The sequence below is a fragment of the Caretta caretta genome, chromosome 3 (genome assembly GCF_965140235.1).
Source record: "Caretta caretta isolate rCarCar2 chromosome 3, rCarCar1.hap1, whole genome shotgun sequence".
Lineage (NCBI taxonomy): Eukaryota > Metazoa > Chordata > Testudines > Cheloniidae > Caretta > Caretta caretta.
The window spans coordinates 113,447,835-113,463,220 of NC_134208.1; the positions used below are offsets into that span (position 1 = coordinate 113,447,835).

At 39.6% G+C, this 15,386-nt stretch overlaps 1 protein-coding gene across 4 annotated transcripts in view; it reads left to right on the forward strand.

The window, feature by feature from the left end:
- Positions 1–15,386, forward strand: part of SASH1 (SAM and SH3 domain containing 1) — an 890,912-nt gene that overhangs the window by 738,624 nt on the left and 136,902 nt on the right. For all 4 annotated transcript variants that reach the window (XM_048844286.2, XM_048844290.2, XM_048844289.2 and 1 more), the window contains exon 2: positions 11,822–11,950. In XM_048844286.2, coding sequence (XP_048700243.1) covers positions 11,822–11,950 — 129 coding nt within the window. The remainder of the gene's footprint in view (positions 1–11,821; positions 11,951–15,386) is intronic.

The following is a 15,386-nucleotide window of genomic DNA, read 5'->3' on the forward strand; positions in this document are numbered from 1 at the left end:
CAAACCAGGGGATAGACTACACCCTTTTGTAATAACTTATAACTATAAAGATGGAAAAAAGTTTTGCTATGTTTTTAATTTGGGCTTTTGCTCTTATATGCCATTAAATCCCATATGCTAGGTGTTTCCAAGTCCAGTCAGTTTTTTGGGCTATGGTGGCCCGCGCATTATTTTTTATTCTTAAATTTCTTTAAGTTTTTTCTTCAATTCTTAAATTTCTAAAAATTCTTTAAGAATACATTTTTCTTGTGTCTTTACTCGTCTCCTTTAATCTCTTCTGCTGTGATTGCTAGTTCACTCCTGAAGGTGCATGTGCATGTTGGAGAATTTTAGCGCCACATAAAAATATCATATTCTGCAGTGCTGTGTAACCAGTGGGAAAACTGATACAAAGGGTGAGTTTTTAAGTGAACCTTCCATTGATGTTTTGTCTTCGTTGTAAATGTTGTCTACAAAGTGAGATTGTTACTGGTTCCTTCCTCTACTTGAGGAATTCACTCAAGTCTCCTTCATTAGACGTTGGCTCAAGAAATAAGACCACACCATAGCATCTATTATGCTCCATGATCCTGGCCCACCAATAGAAAATGGCTTAAGCAACTTTTTTCATCTTCAAGATTTAGTGAGATGATGTCCCAAGGATACTTTTAGATTATGTGCATGTACATCCTTAATTAGTATTTTTGTTGTTTGTTTCTACTGGAAGCATGTCTAAAGGCCCCATTCAAGACAGGAGCCCCATAGTGTTAAACGCTGTGCAAACGCATTGATGCAATTGCTGCCCCAAGAGCTCACAATTTAATTTTGAGGCAAGACTCAGGTGAATGCATTCAGCAAAAGGAAGGGAGAGTGAAGAGGGGTGCAATAATTGGCTTGATGGGTTCCAAACCATCTTAACTTATTCTTTTAAAAAAATGAACAAACCTAATAACAGCAGTTCTTGACTAGCTGTTCTTAATGGGCTGACTTCTTGTAGGCATCACAGCAGACAACAGTCTTGAGTTGGGATTTGAAAGAGCCAGGGGTAGTGGCCTTCCAGATGAACAAGCAAAACATTGGTGCAAGACTGACTTTGTGGGAAGATTTGACTGACTTTTAAGTGTTCTCATATGATGATTTTTAAGATACATGAGCACATGAAAGAGCTGGTTATAATTGGGATAAGTACCCACTTTTTAAGGATGTTAGAAAAATGAATGATTCTGGTAATTCTGATAACAAAGGCTAGGGCTGAACAAGAGTTTAGACAGGACTTTTCAGCTGACTTAGTTTTGACCTAGATGAACATCAGGTTTCCATTACTACACTACGTTGTGCTGCATGCAGAGTGAAAGATCCTAGCAATGTCACTTCAAGATGTTTAGCCTACAAGTAACAAACAGACAACATGCTCAGGGTGGTTCTATAAAGATGCTTTGTTTATATGTTCTTGGCAAAGATAGAAGTTCTTTACAACGAATACCGAGGGGGAAAGAGATGATGGAAAGGAACTTTGCTTCCCATTGTCAGTGTTCTCCATGAAGTATTCTTTTTAATATATTTATATAGTAATATAGTGAGGCATCATAAACTACGAGGAGAGAGAATACATGATAATGTGGTTCAGTATAAAGTTTTTAACAGCATGAGTTCAGAATGGTTGCATTACTCTGTCAAAGCCCCTAGTGAAATATATAGGTCATCTCAAATGAATTGTTTTATAACTACACTATCGCATGTTCCATATAGGGCACATGTTACAGAAACTATTTTAGGAAAAATGTTGAGATTCTTTTTGTACCTCTGTCTGTAAAGCCAAGTGCCTAAGGGCCCAATTCCAGTAAAATTAATGAAAAATCTCCCTCTGAGTCAATGGGACTTGTCGTGTCCTTTGTTATCCTAACTCCAACTGTACAGGAGCCAAGGGGAAGCCGTGACAATCCTCTAAACATAACCTAAAATAGATTTTCACTATATAAAAATGTCATGACTTTAAAGTCCAATGTTGCAGGCCATTCCAGGACTAGAGGGACAAGTGCTAGGTCCCCACTGGCTGCACCTTTCTGTCTTGGAGAGACAAGATGAGTGAGGGAATATTTTTTATTATCTTTTATCTTCCGTTGGTAAGAGAGACGAGCTTTTGAGCTTACACCGAGCTCTTCTTCTCTCTGTCGTCCATCTTAGTAACTGTGAAGATTCAGAAAATAACAGACTTTGAAACTGAGATTGTTAGGGATAAGAGAAGCTGTCTCTGGTGTAGGATGGAATATTGCCTATCCTGAGTCTTGGGGAAAGAAAGAAACACTTCTCTATCAGGTTGTTGGATTTGTTTTTAATGGCAGCTGTTTTGAAGCTGCTCTCAGGCTTGGGATGTCAGTCGTAGTCCCAGTACAAATGGATTGCTGGGCAGAGTGCAGGTGAGTGGAGCAACAGTGTTGTTGTGACGCAGCTCTGCAATATTTTCAGATACATATCATGACCATGTATGTGACATACCATAGCAAAAGCAAATACAAAGCCGTGGGTACAGAGAGAGGCACAGATTAATGGTTCCATTTTGAGAAAAGTTGTCTATTTTAAATAAATTTTGATGTTTTCAAAAAAATATATACAAGAAAGTGGAGCATATTGGCTCTCTCTCTCTCCAAATGCACAGAGACTGTATTCATCTACATATCTCTTTTGCAATGCAGTAGACTATTGGGCCAGTTGCATGGAGAGGCTTGCAGAAGCTGAAATGGGGGCAGCAAAAAGGACAGAAGAAAGGGGAGGAAATGACCTGAGCAAGCAAGTTTAACAAGCGTGTATGAATTCATAAGGGAAATGTTTAAAAGAGATTGATGGGCTGTTTAAAGTTGTCCCAGAAAAGCCTGAACATCCCTGAGTTTTATTATGCGGTGGATAAACTCAGTTGTCCCTGACCCGGGAAGGAGCTCTGTGGTTATAATTCCACACGGAGGAGTGCTGTTGAATAATTTCTGCAGTGTACTCTGAGGAACAAATATGTTTTCCCTTCAGCTTCAATCATGCAGATGTTTTTATTCCACCACTATTTTCGGGAACAGCCCTATTTACTATGGCCCAAATCCTACTCTTTATGTATACACTTCTTACAATATCCAAAACCAAAGGTATTGGGGAAATGCAGGCTAATATGCCACGCATTTTTGGTAGCCTTCCCTGCTGAGAACTAAGTGCCAAAAATAAGCTGCTAATGTTTACCATGCTTTCCACACAGTAGTTCTGTGTTTCAGGCACTGAAATGGATCTGTTTTATCTTAGGTTGTGAAGATCCAAAGTAGGCCCTTAGCCTGGGCTTGAATGTGAAGCATTTCAGAAGAGGAACTCCCTTTCCTTTCTACCATTTCCACATACTCGTATTTTAACAGGATGACTGGTGTGTCTCTCCTCCCAGTTACTCTTCTATTCCTTGTCTTTTGGCTCAGGCATGGGCTGTGGCCCCATCTGGAGTGGTTATGGAGATGGCAGCTTTTTGAGCAAAAGAACAAGCAGCAGTGTTCAGCAGTTTTTCCATCCTACTCTACTGTGGGCCTGATGCAGACACATGCCTGTCTTGCTAAGCGCTGCAAAGTGCTCACTTAGCATAAAGACTAGCATCATTCTCACCTTTATCAGACTAGGGAGAACCCCTACATGGCTGTTTGAAATCTGTGCTTAAATATACGCTGGAATGAACCTCCCACACAAGCAAGTGACAGGTACACATACACATGGTAACCAGTACATCCATCCTGACATGTAGAAGATCAACTGAAGTGGGGAGGTGTGTGTTAAGGTTGCCACCTTTCTGATTGGTGGTAACTGGACTCCCTAGGCCCTGCCGTTCTCCGCCTCTTCATCCAAGTCTCCCTCCCCGTTGCTCATTCCTCTCCCCCACCCTGTCTCTCACTGGATTGTCTCCACCTCCCTCCCCCAACTAGCTGGGCTCCCTCTGTTCCAAGGCTGGCACTGGAGTTGCTGCAGTCTGACAAGGAGCCTGTCTGCAGGTAGGAGGTGGCCCCACCGAGCAGGGGCTGGCATAGGTTAATGATCCAGCACCTCCCTCTGTCCCACAGTAAGCAGGCTTTTGGCAGGAGCGGTGGAAGGTCCCTAAAAGTGTGGGAGGCTGCCAGTGCCTGAAATGTGGCCCCCCCTTCCTCCCTAGACTCCCCTAACAAGCCACCTCTTCCCTCCCAATACCCCTTGCGCGGCCGCCCCCCCCCACCCCCCGTTACACGTCCTTACAGTTGGTAAAAGTGGTTTAAAAGTGGGGGAGCCATGGCCTCTGGTCCCACGTTCCAGGGCCCCTGGCTTTTGGTGTCCGGTCAGTACTGGACACTGCCAGGTCCCCTTTTCAACTAGACTTTCCAGTTAAAAATGGGACACCTGGCAACCCTACGTGCCGGACCCAGAACCCAAAAAATAGACTGTCCAGGTAAAAGCCAGAGAGGTGGCAACCTGTGTTTGTGTGTAAGTAGACACACATCTATAAAAATTCCTGATACTATTGGATCAAAAATAAGCACAACAATAATAGAATGTAGACTCAAATTACCACTTTTCCCCTCAATGACACCAATTCTGCAAGGTAATTACGCAGGTGGAATTTATCCCCTACTAGGGTTCCATTGAATTCAAGGGTCCTTCTGCTTAGATCCCTCTTCAGGATTGGGCTATAACTTTATTGGTCCTAGTTGTGTAACTTATATTCATCTATATTCTTTCTGTGACTGTTGCCTCTCCCCCCACCATCTGAGGTATCTGACAAAACATGGCTCTTTATGCTGTTAAACATCACGTACAAAGGAAGCTGCCAGCATATTAAACCAACTGATGTTCAGTGACTGATTAATCTTAATTTTATAAGTGTCAAATCATTACAATATCCCTTTGTAGTCACTCCATCAGCATGAAACATGGCAGATACTTTTTGGAATTCACATGCATATCACAGCAAATACACTACCATGGAATTCCCAGTGAATCACTGAAGCTGTGTGTTGCCCAAAACTGTTATGCATGTGCATCAAAGGATGGAAATATCGGTACACACTGGATAACCATAGAATGAAAATATTGGACAACTGCTGTTTTCAAGAAATATTTTTATTAATTGTTTGTTTTAGTTTCTGCCCCTTAAAACTATTGGATTATTTACTCTTTTGCATAACAACCAGTGATGGTCTCAGGTAGAATTTGTTTATTAAGTATATTTTACAACCTTTTTACCTGAGAATTGAGCAAAGTATATTTGGGTGAAATATCAATCTGTTGCCATGCTGCTTATGAATTTCTTCCCTTGGGAAGAATATGTGGCAATGGGATTATATAGTTAGAACATGGCAGTTTGCATGACAATCATAGCAAAATTGGTGCTAATCATTTTTTGCAGTAGGGATTCAGTTATCTATCAAGTTTGGAACATAAAAGCTGGAGTGTTTAGGGTGCATAGTTCTGTTTTGTTAAAATGCTAGTGGTGGTAATTTAGCCCAAGAGATTTAAGGAAATGTGTTTCAGTGGGCTACTGGAGAATTTATATATTTTAAACAATGACATTTTAAAAGCTCTATCTTTTTCTTGTAATCACCTGTGGTATTTTAAATGTAGGACCTACATATTTTGAGTATAGAGCATATTTGTAATAAGATGAAGGGCATTTGCAATATACAGTAAATGTAAATTACATGTGCTTTTTTTTTTTCAATATTATCTATCTCCATGCTATTTGGTGCCTGCTAAATAAATGAAAGTGGCTTTTCAGAAATGATTTAGGCAGTTAGTCGTGCTGTAGATCAGGCCCAAAATATAAGTTTGTGTACAAGGAAAAGAGGGCCTACACAAATTAATATGCTTTCAAGATTTGTTTATTTCTATGACTTTTTTTAAATTTTAAGCATTCCAATGAAGTGTTGGAAACTGAAAACAAAAGCCTAATGCAAGTATGTAAAAGTCAGAAAACGAAAACTGTGATCAAAGGTAAAACTAACCAGAGTAGATTCACTGTCCTAGCTGAATAAAATAGAAAGGATAAACAGCATGCTTGCTTTAACAAAAATAAATTTTGGTTTTAAATAGTCTTTAAACGTGATTTATAAGCATGCTGTTAACAGTAGGAGTTTTAAAAAATCTTGTCTTGGACAATTTCCTTGGCTTTTTCATCTGGAAAATGGTGACTAGAAGTTACCTATCTCACAGGCTGAGTGGCGAGTCTTTATCTTAATATTTATAAAGCGCTTTGGAAGGAAGACACAATACAAATGCAAAGCATATAATTATTATTTTATTGAATAGTTAAGTTGGAAAAGTTAGTGGATATAATGTAATGAGTAGTCAAGCAACATACAGGATCTCAAACAGGTTATCTTCTGGTTAGTACTACCTGTGATTTGGTGATGCCTAAAATGGATACAATCTATAGTAACAATGGTTTTGAAAAAGGCATTTTCTGTCTCCATTTTCATCATGATTTTTAATAGGACTTAAAAAATCAAGGTGTGCAGTAGAGATAAATAGTATGTATTAACTTCCATCCATGGAAGAAAACCTGAATGAACATAAAAGAAACGTATAATCCCTTGCAGAATGTTGACAATATTTGTGGAACCTGTAACATGAGTGGAAGCAGCTGAGTGTGAAATGTTTGCTGTCTTTGGCCTGTATTGATTTATACAGCTGTGTTTCTTCTTATACAACAGAGAGACTCTCCAGCTGCCCCCACCCAAAAATCATAAAATAAATACTCCAGTATTGGATAAAAATGATTTGATGAACATCGTCCTTCCCAAGTTCCTGGAAACTCTGGAATTTAAGTGCATGAATTTGGAGGGTATAATCTGTCTCAATTTGAGATTACATGAGCAGAGCTCTATCCCCATGGCTGGCCATGGTGTCCTATGCTACTGGAAAAGTCAGTAACCTCCAGGTCTGTTAACTCAGTGGAAGTTGTTCCAATGGTATAATGTTCCAACACCCTGTCCCAGGCTCTGTAATCTGCCAATGCTTCTCTTCTAACAGCCTGCTTTGTTTCCTCCATCCACTTCCAAATTCATGCTGTCTTTCACACAGGTCTTGTCTTCTTCATTGCAGAGGTAACTCTCATTATACCTGCTATGTTGTTCAGGTTTGTGTGTGTGGACAGAACTTGGGTTTGAACTCGAATGCAATGTTGCTTTTAACTCAAATTAGCTGGCACATCAAGAGTATGTGCTAAATCAAAGCTTTGGCCTAACTCATCCACTGCTAATACATTTTCTCTGTACAGTAATCCAGTTACTCTGTGCAGCTTGAGTCTCATTTCTCAGAGTGGCTGCTCTCACCCTTGGTAGGCTAACTTGGGAGGAGTTGACTCAAGGGTACATGTCTCTTCAGTGAAGACATAGCCACAGATCTCCAAGCTTGAAACCATCTCTGTTAATATAAGACAAACCTGTCCTGCTTCCTTTAAAAAAGCTTCTGCTGCCTGTCTGTTCCAGGAAGTATATAATGAGCACTTGTAATTCTTTGTTTGACATGCTTCACCTGTTGTACAGAACCATTAGTGTACAATGATGCTTTCCAAATAAAAATCTTGTGCTGGTAATGCTGCATGAACTTCTCCTGGGAAGTTGTATGGGTGGAGTTCTAGAGTAAGCCTGTTCCATGTTGCTTGTCTAATTGTAATTTAGCTTGCGATAAAGCCATATTCCTTTTTATAGCTAAGCAAAATTTCAAGTATTAAATTTGGATTTAGAGTACTTTTGGCAATTTCAGATTCACTTATTTTAAAAAAATCACTTCTCTACTTTTTTAACTTTGTCTCTGTTAAATAATTCTGTTTAGAGAAAAACGTGATATTGTAAATTTTAGTTTTACAAAAGTAATTTCCCCTCCTTGCTCATCTGCGATAATTGTTTTCAACTTGCTCCTCAACTCTTAGGTACTCCGAGCGCACCAGGAAATGAATAGAAACCGGTTGTACCAGGCAAGAAACTCCACGCTAGAGTTTACCTGTAACACTCAGAGCTGATAAATGCATTAATCCTTCCAGAGAAAAAATCCGCTTTCAAATCGCCCTTTCCCATTTGAAACTAGCGCAAACTATCAGCAAGAATGCAACATGCATGTGACAATTAAACAGGCAAATCTCAGTTTTGCCTGTGGTACTGTTAGGTTTCCAGTGACTCCCCTGCAGTGTGGAACTGGCAACCATAATTGCATGCCTAAACCTACAAAGGGTGGCTCTTTGTGTCTGTGTGCGTGGGATCACACGAGTAGAATCAGTCAGGTATCTGACAATGCTGAAAGGAATATCTGGTTACACAAGCAGATGTACTGAGCTTGCAGCACAGGTGGAGGCTGGAGTTTTCTCATACAACTTGTTCCAGAGTGACTAATTGCATGAAACAACTGGAAGAAAAACCTTCCAGTGCATGCTTGTGCAGTCTAATTGCTAGCCAGTCGGCATGGCTGCTGCTACAGAAGAGGATGGGTATGGCTAGTGTGACCAGACCGCAAATGTGAAAAATCGGGACGGGGTGGAGGGTAATAGGAGCCTATGTAAGAAAAAGACCCAAAAATCGGGACTGTCCCTATAAAATCGGGACATCTGGTCACCCTAGATATGGCTGGCATCCTCTCGTGCCTACCTCATTTTAATCACAAAGTTACTTATATTCCATACAAATGTGGTGTCCCCTTACTTCTGTTGTTGAAAATTATTCACCAGAAATAAAGAATCATGAAACTAAGGTTATAGAAAGTTACTGATGTGAAGGGAATGAATCTCTCCGCATTTAAGCTTTCCTGCATGAATAATTTTTGTCTTTTATCGCAGAAAGTCCCATGTTTGGGCCTTGGCAGGCTGAGGAGTATGGTGGATGGGAGTTATACAGTTATTTCAAGTGCTGATGTGACTGCTTCAACAAGTGGCATGTAGGAGATTTTTCTGTATGTGCCACACATCATTTTGAGGAAGTGTACACTACTCTGAGTTTATTGTAACGTGAAAATTACAAACTTTCAGGGAAACTGTGTTCGGAGTTTAGCATGTGGAAAAGTACCAGTGTAAGTAGATCCTGTGTTTCAGAATCCTAGGTATGATACTAGACTGTTTTCATTGACCATCTGGAAATCTGATCTCAAAATATAGGGTCCTGCCTTTTCTTCCTAAGCAAGAAGATGGACTAGACAGCTAAATAGGTCTTGTTCAAATTTCTGTGGTTATAGTAAGATGTGGCTCATGAATGTAGGCCTCCTTGCTATAATCTTGCTTTCTCTGTTGTTTAAACATCTGCATTGCTACTTTTATATATAATTATTTTAAAAGATTGTTTCTTGATCATTTTTTATCCAAACATTCAAGAAACAATTTTTTAAAAAATATATAAAAGTCGCAGTTCTGATATTTAATAAGAACTATGTAGATATTTTTGCCTAAATAATAAACATTTTAGAAGAAGTATGGAAAGTGCAATGGAGACACTTTAATAGAACTGAGACAGCAAAATTACATTGAGATAATAAAAACAGATTTACAGTCAATCAATTCAGAACATGAAAAGTATTTTCTTCTGCTCCTCCTGCACGCACAAAGAACAAGCTCAAAATCATATGTTCCATTTTTTAAGGATCTGTACAATAATACACATGTTAATATAATACAAAAAACAGAAAAAATACAGTATGCTACATGCATTGGTTTATAAGCTAGGATAGGTGTAATTTTATTTCTATTGTCAGTTCTATGTTCATTGCTGCAAAACAACTGCTTGGTTTTCCTCCCCTTTACATTCATGATACAAACAAATTGAGCTTGAAATGGGTTCTATATTTCATTTCAACAATGCAGCCTAGTTCCAAACCTCTACATTGTTTGATTTTAAAGGCATATATTAATATTCTATATTGGCTTCAATGGGCAAATAACTAATCTATAGGAACCTTGCTAACCCATCCCGTTGGAATGACAATTGTCATTGGAATGACAGTATTTGGCCAGTGGATAGGGCATTTAGGAATCAAGAGACCTATATTCTGTTTCTACTTCTGATACTGGCTTCTCTTTGTGACTTTGAGCAAAGTTGGATGGCTAAAGTTAGGCACCCAAATCAGCATCTCTGAATATTGAGCTGATATTAGTTGCTTAAATATCGATTAGGGCACCTGATTTAATTGTGAATTTTGCCCTTCACAACTCAGAGTAATACTCTTTCTTTGGTAAAGATATTTTAGATCCACTTTCTGTAAAGCAACTTTTATATTAATGTTAGGTGTCATTATGTATTAATATTATTGACTCTAGATTTCAACCTGAATTCTTATGCTCATCAATTAAGACACTAGTAAAATGCTCTGTACTCTTAATAAATTCACCTTCCACACAATATTAGACCCCGTATTTTAGTATCGCATAAAACATAGTTCTTCCTTCTGTTTTTTTCCCCTGAGAGGATCTTTGCTGTTTTTCCAGTCTTTCATATTTTCCAAATATGGTTTTCAAACCATAAAGAAAGGCAATTATCATTTTTATAATGATCTGATGCTTTGTGGCTGTGAAAAAGTCCAATGTCTGATAAGTTAGAATTTTAATTTCATCTCACCCTAGAGATGCAGTATTGATGAAATCGTGTCAGAGCGAGGCAGCAGGACTCCCCTCTGAAATATCTTGTGGATTAACACTAGATTGTTATTTCCAGCTTTATTGATTTTCATAGCAGAAGTTAAAAAATGTTTTAAGGAGAATGGGTCATGTTGGCTGTGCTCTCTGTCCTTTTCTAACATCTAAATTCTGATACAATGGTCAACTAGTAGTGTCCTTATGGGTGACAGAAACTTGCCTGTTAATGACAGGTTTCAGAGTAGCAGCCATGTTAGTCTGTATTCGCAAAAAGAAAAGGAGTACTTGTGGCACCTTAGAGAGACTAACAAATTTATTTGAGCATAAGCTTTCGTGAGCTACAGTATGCATCCGATGAAGGGAGCTGTAGCTCACGAAAGCTTATGCTCAAATAAATTTGTTAGTCTCTCTAAGGTGCCACACGTCCTCCTTTTCTTTTTGCCTGTTAATGATGGTTGTACTGGGACAATTTGCAGTCTTGCTCATTGTGCTTGTAAGTGAAGAGTATGATGATTGAAGTGTTGTTGTTTACTATTGTCAGAGGCAACAGAGCCACTCCCAGAAAATAATGGCATATGCAGTGAAGGAAATGTTCTCAATTGGGACAGCTGGGTTAGGCTGAAGGCTGGTGGTGGGATGAGTGGCTGGGTGCCTAAGACACCTAAGTGAGCTTGGATATCTGTTGGAGTGCCCGGTGTAGCAAGGAATGGACTGGAGTAGTAGTTTCTTGGGCGTCATTATTTCCCTGCCAGGTGTTGCTGTCGTCTGTATGACCTAGACACTTGCATGGCCCCCTTCTCACAGTGTGTGAACACCCACACCCTGTGCTCACCAGCTGCTCTTCTGGTTGCCACCCTGCAGGGAGAGCAGGAGTGGCCTGCAGAGAAGGTGCAGCAACCCCCATTGCCCAGAAGAGGAACTGTAAGGAAATCCCTGCTGGATATGGGTTATTCCAACAAAGGGGTTGGGAATCCATGAAAGGGGGCTTCAGGAATGAATGTGATGCCAAAGGTATGCCCCTTAGCTGCCATGATGTCAGCTTTTGTCCATTCCACATCAGTAATATAATAGAAAACACTCACTCTAAAGAAGCAAGCCACAGTCCTGAGCAATGACCATTTCAGTAAATTTTATATTAATAAGATGGCCTGATAATTCCATTTCATGTGTAATCACCGTGCTTACTTTTCAAATCTGACGTTTTTTAACTTTGATTAAGCTTTTGTTTTCATTGTGTCTTCTCCATAGGACGGGTCATTGGGTAACATTGATGACCTGGCACAGCAGTACGCAGATTACTATAACACCTGTTTTACTGATGTGTGTGAGAGGATGGAGGAGCTGCGCAAACGGAGGGTTTCTCAAGACCTTGATATGGTAAGTGGAGCAGCTACAACTTTCCATCTCAGGCATTTCTTGCATACGCTACTGATGGAATACTCAGCATTGCAGCTCAGGGAAATAGGGCTGGTAGCGCACACGGGTGCCCACAGACGAACACTTCCAAGCTGAAGGTCTTAATTATTTTTGTGGGAAATAGTGGGATTGGTCTATTGATATTATTCATTAGGTTGCAGATTGCATTAGCTTATTACTGGTATCTTTTTGCTTACACAGATTTCCTTACAGAAGTTGACTGAGATGGAAGAAAATGCTTGCTTTAATATGAGAGAAATTAGTTATTTCTTTGCTCAAGGATGTTTTCAGTATGGTTATTAGGAAATATAACTTTGTTTCTAAACCCTATATTATATTATTTTAAAACGTAGCTCCTCACAACTGTAAAATGTTGTCTTTTATTCAGGTCTCCCAAACTGAAGCAGTCTGTACACAGATACTGGTCCTGCATTAGGATACAGTAGAGTCCCAGAGAAGTTAGTCTGTCTCTTCAGAAGCATATAGTTCCACACTAGCTGAAACGGATGTAGGCATGGACCACAGTTGTCAGAGTGCTTTTGTGTTTTTATTGTAAAGAAAATCTTTTTCTCAAAAGAGCCCATTCTAAAATTTAAGTGAGATTCTTTCGTTGTTTGGCAATTGCTAATTGTTTCCTCTTTTCTTTTGTTTACATTAGTTAGCCTGATTGCTGAACAAATACCTATGTGGAATGTACAGTAAATATTATTACTTATAATACTTTTTCATTATAAAGATTTTTTTATAGGTTTTCAGAGTATCAGTAAGAATCCTTCTATTGTATAGAAACATGTTCAGGTCTTAAAATTTCACAGAATGTTGGGATCACTTCAGTAATGTTTCTTAACCTTGGACCTTGGCTTTTTTAATTTTGTCGTGATAATGTTTGAGTAATAAATGTAGGAACCAATAAACCAAAGTAGTTCGCAAAGACACAGAGCTTACATACCATGAGCAGTGAAGTCAATCACTGTTAGTTCATAACAGATGTGATGTCTTATAGTACATATCAAAGACATAGGAGTATATGCTGTCACATTAATACTTTACACCTCTATAGTGCCATCTACCCAGAGATCTCAAAGGGCCTTTCAGACAAAACAACTATGCAGTGGAGCATCCCTATTTTGTACAGGTAAACTGAGGCGCAGATGACTTGCTGTTGATTCACAAGCCAGTGGCAAAGCCAAGAATAGACTCGGGTCACTTGACTCTCACTCCTGTACTTTCACTGCAAGACCATTCACCCCTTCAGATACGTCCAATATTGTGAAACACCTAACATGCAGAGGAGGCTTGTGAGCCTCCTGAATTTGGTTTGTAGACTTTTGGATGCATGTATTTACTGTCTTAATAGCACAGAGAAGCAGAATACTACCATCTTTCCCTTCCCCACCTCCCCGCCCCACCTCCACCTGATCCATAGTATAGACAGCCAAGTGACTCTGGGAGCAATTAGTGACTTTCTGTTGCTGCAGCAGTTGTGGTTTATGAGATGGACCACATAGGGCTGCTTTCTTTCTTTGAGTCCAGCAGCCCTGCCACATAAAAAACTCTCATTGACTTCAGTGGGAGTTGTGCAAATGGAAGAGCTTCAGAATCCGTCCATAAGAAAATAACCTCCTGTGCTCAACTGAAGTTAGTTAATCCTTCTTGATTTATTTTTTTAAATGGAAACAATATTTCATTTTTAGCATGATTACCATGGTATAACAAATTAAAAACTGTGAAGAAAAAGCTTTCATGCTGAAGTTTTGAATGTTTAAGATTTGCATGCAACTCTGTTGCAGGGGGCTCCGTATGGAACATTCCACAGCGTGCAAACAGCAGAGCCTTCTGCATGAATAAGTGAATGGAACAGTTTAGCGGTTCAATCTAATCGCGAGATACCATGCTGTCTTCCAAACTGCCTTAGTGACTATTCCAGATAAGCTTTGACAGTTATAAAATCTCCTTCCTGGCACTCAGGAATTTTGGAAGGCAGCTTCTGTGCTGGGTAACGAAGCATGCGTTCTGGCTGGAGAGAACTCCTTTCCATTTAGACAGATGGGCCTAATTTGGCTCTCTTCATTCCAGAGCTCCAGAAAGCAGTCTGGGGAAAGCCATCTGAGCTTAATTAGCTCACATCAAAGTTGCAGAACTTCGTGGTGGGTTAAAAAGATATGAGCTAATGCAAGTCAGATCTGTGAGTGATTTCACCGGCTGTTGCTTTCAAAGGGAAGTTAGTCTGAAAAGTGGCTGTGCAAAAATGGCATCTTTCAGTGGCTTCTGCGTCAAATGTGCTCACTTTATGAATAAAAAGGATAACTTTTTTTGAACTGTTAGCCCTATGAGCTAGGTAGAGAGAGCCTAGTGGTTGAAAATCAAATTTAATGTTACATCCATTCTCAGTACAATGATAAAAGTTTTTGGGACATCAGCTAGCCATTCTGTTGATAATGCACTCTTCCACAGCTATGTTGTCCCAGCAGTGCTGACAGCAGCAAAATTTTTGTGGTTGCAAACTTTACTTGCAGGGTACATGAGGAGCAGGTGAGGGTCATGTCAGTAATACATTGTTGATTAATAGATTAATATTACTATCTACAACTCTGCTTTAAGCTTGGAGTTGATTTAAATTGAAGAGCAGATGAAAGTGGCTTGAGGAGCACCCAGAAAACAGGAGAAATAGTGTCCCATTCATTTTTGTCTGAGATTTTAACCACAGCTTGCTGCTGAATTTTCTTTTAGGGCTGTTTTAGCCTGCCACTGTACTACAAAAGCTATTCTTATTAAGTAGGGGGTTGCACATGTCATAACCTGTGTAGGCCAAGCTTAGTGCAAGTTATTGTTAATAATGTATGTTCCAGAAGCACCCAAAGGCTCCTGTCAGGACTAGGACCTCACTGTGCTGAGTGTTCTTATAAATGCAGATGATCTGTCACAGTGATCATATAATTTAAAATACAAAGGGTGGGGATGGAGATCTAACATACAGGTAAATGAAGATGGCACAGTTTTGTTAGTTATGTATAGATCCTAGTGACTTGTTCAGATGAAAGTCATTGTCTTTTGAAGTCCAGTCACTGAAGGGAAGAAATCCGAAAGGATGGACTCTTTACTGGTGCAGCCCTATATACTGAGAGTTTTAATTTTCTGGGGAGAAAGTTTTGATATCTTAGTTCTAAATTTTGCTCTGTAATCAGCTCTACAGCCATGCCTATCAGACCATGTCCATTTTGATCTGGATGTCCTGCTCCAGGTTGGAACAAAAAGCACACAGCGAAATTGTTCTGGAGAACAGTATATCTTGCATCAACAGAGCGGTGGCTGCAGATGGATGGCGGCTGCAGATAGATGGAAAGCAGCGTTCTATAAACAAGGATTATTGTTCCAAACTGTAATGTTATCAAGGCTT